At 44.0% G+C, this 2,810-nt stretch overlaps 1 protein-coding gene across 1 annotated transcript; it reads left to right on the top strand.

Moving 5' to 3' along the window:
- Nucleotides 1-1,146: 1,146 nt before the first annotated feature.
- LOC117840310 (uncharacterized) lies at nucleotides 1,147-2,391 on the top strand. The gene is made up of 2 exons (XM_034720803.2): nucleotides 1,147-1,395; nucleotides 1,574-2,391. The coding sequence occupies exons 1-2, from the start codon at nucleotides 1,336-1,338 to the stop codon at nucleotides 1,964-1,966; spliced, it is 453 nt and encodes a 150-aa protein (XP_034576694.1). The 5' UTR covers nucleotides 1,147-1,335; the 3' UTR covers nucleotides 1,967-2,391.
- Nucleotides 2,392-2,810: the final 419 nt, after the last annotated feature.

Below are 2,810 nucleotides of genomic sequence, written 5' to 3' on the forward strand. Positions count from 1 at the left end.
ATCCGACTTGCCTGCTTCTGCTTGTCCCAACTCAGATTCACTGCACCCTGACAAAATGTTCAGCTGTCTCAAAAGATTCAGTCTACAGGGGCAATTGGGCATGACCTTGGCTTTGGCCTTCATGCCGTCCTGCTCGAATTGTCCAAAATATGTTCTGTTTGCTAGTTCTTACATTGTCAATGGACTATGGGATTTAATAGTTTGTAGGGTTTTTTTTATAAAGTAGTAGTTTGTAGGTTAAGCTTCAGGTTAGGCCAGACACGGGCAATGAACACTAACTCTGTTCAGATTTACAAAATTTTATCCAAATGCAAGGGCAACTTTGTCCATGTGATAAGGTCCTGTTTGGATACTGAGGTTAAACTTTAGCCCCAGTCACATCGGATGTTTGATACTAATTAAGAGCATTAAATATAAGCTAATTACAAAACTAATTGCACAGATGGAGGCTAATTCGCGAGACAAATCTATTAAGCCTAATTAGTCCATGATTTGATAATGTGGTGCTACAGTAACCATTGCTAATGATGGATTAATTAGACTTAATAGATTCATCTCGTGAATTAGCCCAGAACTTCTGCAATTAGTTTTATAATTAGTTGATGTTTAATTCTTCTAATTAGCATCCGAAAATTTGATATAACAAGGGCTAAACTTTAGCATGAGGATCCAAACACGAAGTTTGTAGCATCTTAATGGCAGGCTTCATATTTACTGGGACCAGGCCTTTTCCAGTTCAGCCTGCCCTGCAGCTGCAGTCAGCCGGACAGTAGCCCATCTGCCAGCAGCCACTGACTACCTGAGCCATTTGCTGCCAATGCGCTGCGGCAGCTACTAAGAGCATGGTTAACACTTCTCCATCCAAAATGTAGATCGTTTTAATTTTTCAGAATACATAGATTTTACTATATATCTAGACAAAACTCTATATTTAAGTTCATAGTAAAATTACTATCATACATTTTGGAATGGAGGAAGTAGTTGAGACAAGCACTTGGCCATTAGACGATCCACGTCATCTTTAGAGACTAAATGGTACAACATTTTAGCTCTTCATTTGCTCAAACACAGAATATTTATTATCATTTTCTTCGTCACTTGCATGCTGTGAGCCGTAGCAGGTGGGATGAGAGCCTTGGAGCGCGTGTTCAGCTGGTCGACGGCAGCAGCGACAAGCTCGCACTTCTCTCACCTCCACCTCACCTACCAGGCTGACATGGCGGTCGATTCGCCTCTTATTGTACCTGCTCTAAATACTTGGTGATCCATTGCCAATGCCTTGGCCTGTCCTTCGCTCCAAGTAGCCTTGGTGATTTTTCTTTTCTGCGGGTGAAGATGAAGAAGAAGAGTGGTTGCGGGAGGGCTACTAATGATCCCCGCCACGACCAATCCAAGGTGACCATTCAGTGAACTCTTTCAGATTTCAGAAGTTGTGTAGATTTACAGGGCATTTTTTTTCCCGTGCACTTGTTCACCATCTTCGTCAAACCTGAACCAAAGCCATCTTTTGTTTCTACAAATTTTCATGCTCCATCTCACTTCTGAACTTTGATGCATTCTCGTGCCTCCTCAGATCACAGGAGAAGCGAATCATCAAAGGAAGCAAGGACAGAGCAACGGCTCATCAGGGCGCCATGCCCCTACAAAGAAGAAGACATGGAAGAAGTACCTCACGTTCCTGTCAATGTTCAACAACAAGATGAAGCACAAGAAGTCAGAAACCAAGGCAGCGACTGGCTTCAAGCAGAGGAGGAACCAGAAGCGCTCGTTCAGCCCAGTGCTCCAAGAATGTAGCAATCTCGTCCGCGTTATCCGGCGGACGGCGGCAGATTGCTTCGCCGCGGCGGCAGCGGTGTCTTCCGGCGCTGCTGATGAAGACGACGAGCTGCCTTGCTACATGCAGCTTGACCAGGTGAACTACGGCGTGAAGAGGGAGGCCTTCGGCCCGATCTACCTCGTCACATGACATTGGCGGTTTCAGTGCTGAGTGCTTCCTCGTTCAGATGCTATGGCAATCGTCTTGGCTGCCAACCAAAACGAAAGCATGTCGAGCAATCGATTGTTCTTCTGATTGAACCCAAAGTCATTCCTTTGCCAATTCTTGCTGGAGCTTGTTTTTCTCTTGCTCGAGCTACTGGTGTATATGTTGTTTTGCTCTTCCATCCTGCTGGGAAACTAGGCTGGCCTTGCTCGTTTTGGCTACTTTCATGTGACAAATACTCTGCAATTCACATGCCCACCATCTGTGCTGTACAGTACTGCTGTGCCCTTGCCATTCATTGTTCTGCTTCCTGAACTGAGCAGGGCAAAGAAACCAGATAAACGACCCATACTGTAGACGCCCGATATGTAAGAGAACTAGAGTGGTGTAATCAAGTTACTGATGCAAGAATCGACGAATGATCTCCCTTCTGCACGCATGTGTGTATTCCTCCAGCTCAGCAAACTGAAGAAAAATGTTATGAGCAACTAATGTCCATGGATTTTTTTTTTGGCACCAACAGGGACATGAACGCTGTGGCAAGCGTTCAATTGATCACCTTACACATTTAGCACTACATGCAGTTACAACGGGATACGATTTTTCATGTAACTATTAGCCATCCTAACTGAAACAAATGTACGGGTGCATGTGAGAAATTATAAATTTATAAACGCAAGCCCATACACTATTGCATTACTAAGAAATATTTAGCAGAATCTTCATTTAAATATAGTGAGGAAGGTACACAAGAACTGCCGTGCCCACGTTAGAGCATAAACACGCCACTATTTTATTTAGGCAAAATAGGTTCCTCAGTTTTGCATCG

The sequence above is a fragment of the Setaria viridis genome, chromosome 9 (assembly GCF_005286985.2).
Source record: "Setaria viridis chromosome 9, Setaria_viridis_v4.0, whole genome shotgun sequence".
Lineage (NCBI taxonomy): Eukaryota > Viridiplantae > Streptophyta > Magnoliopsida > Poales > Poaceae > Setaria > Setaria viridis.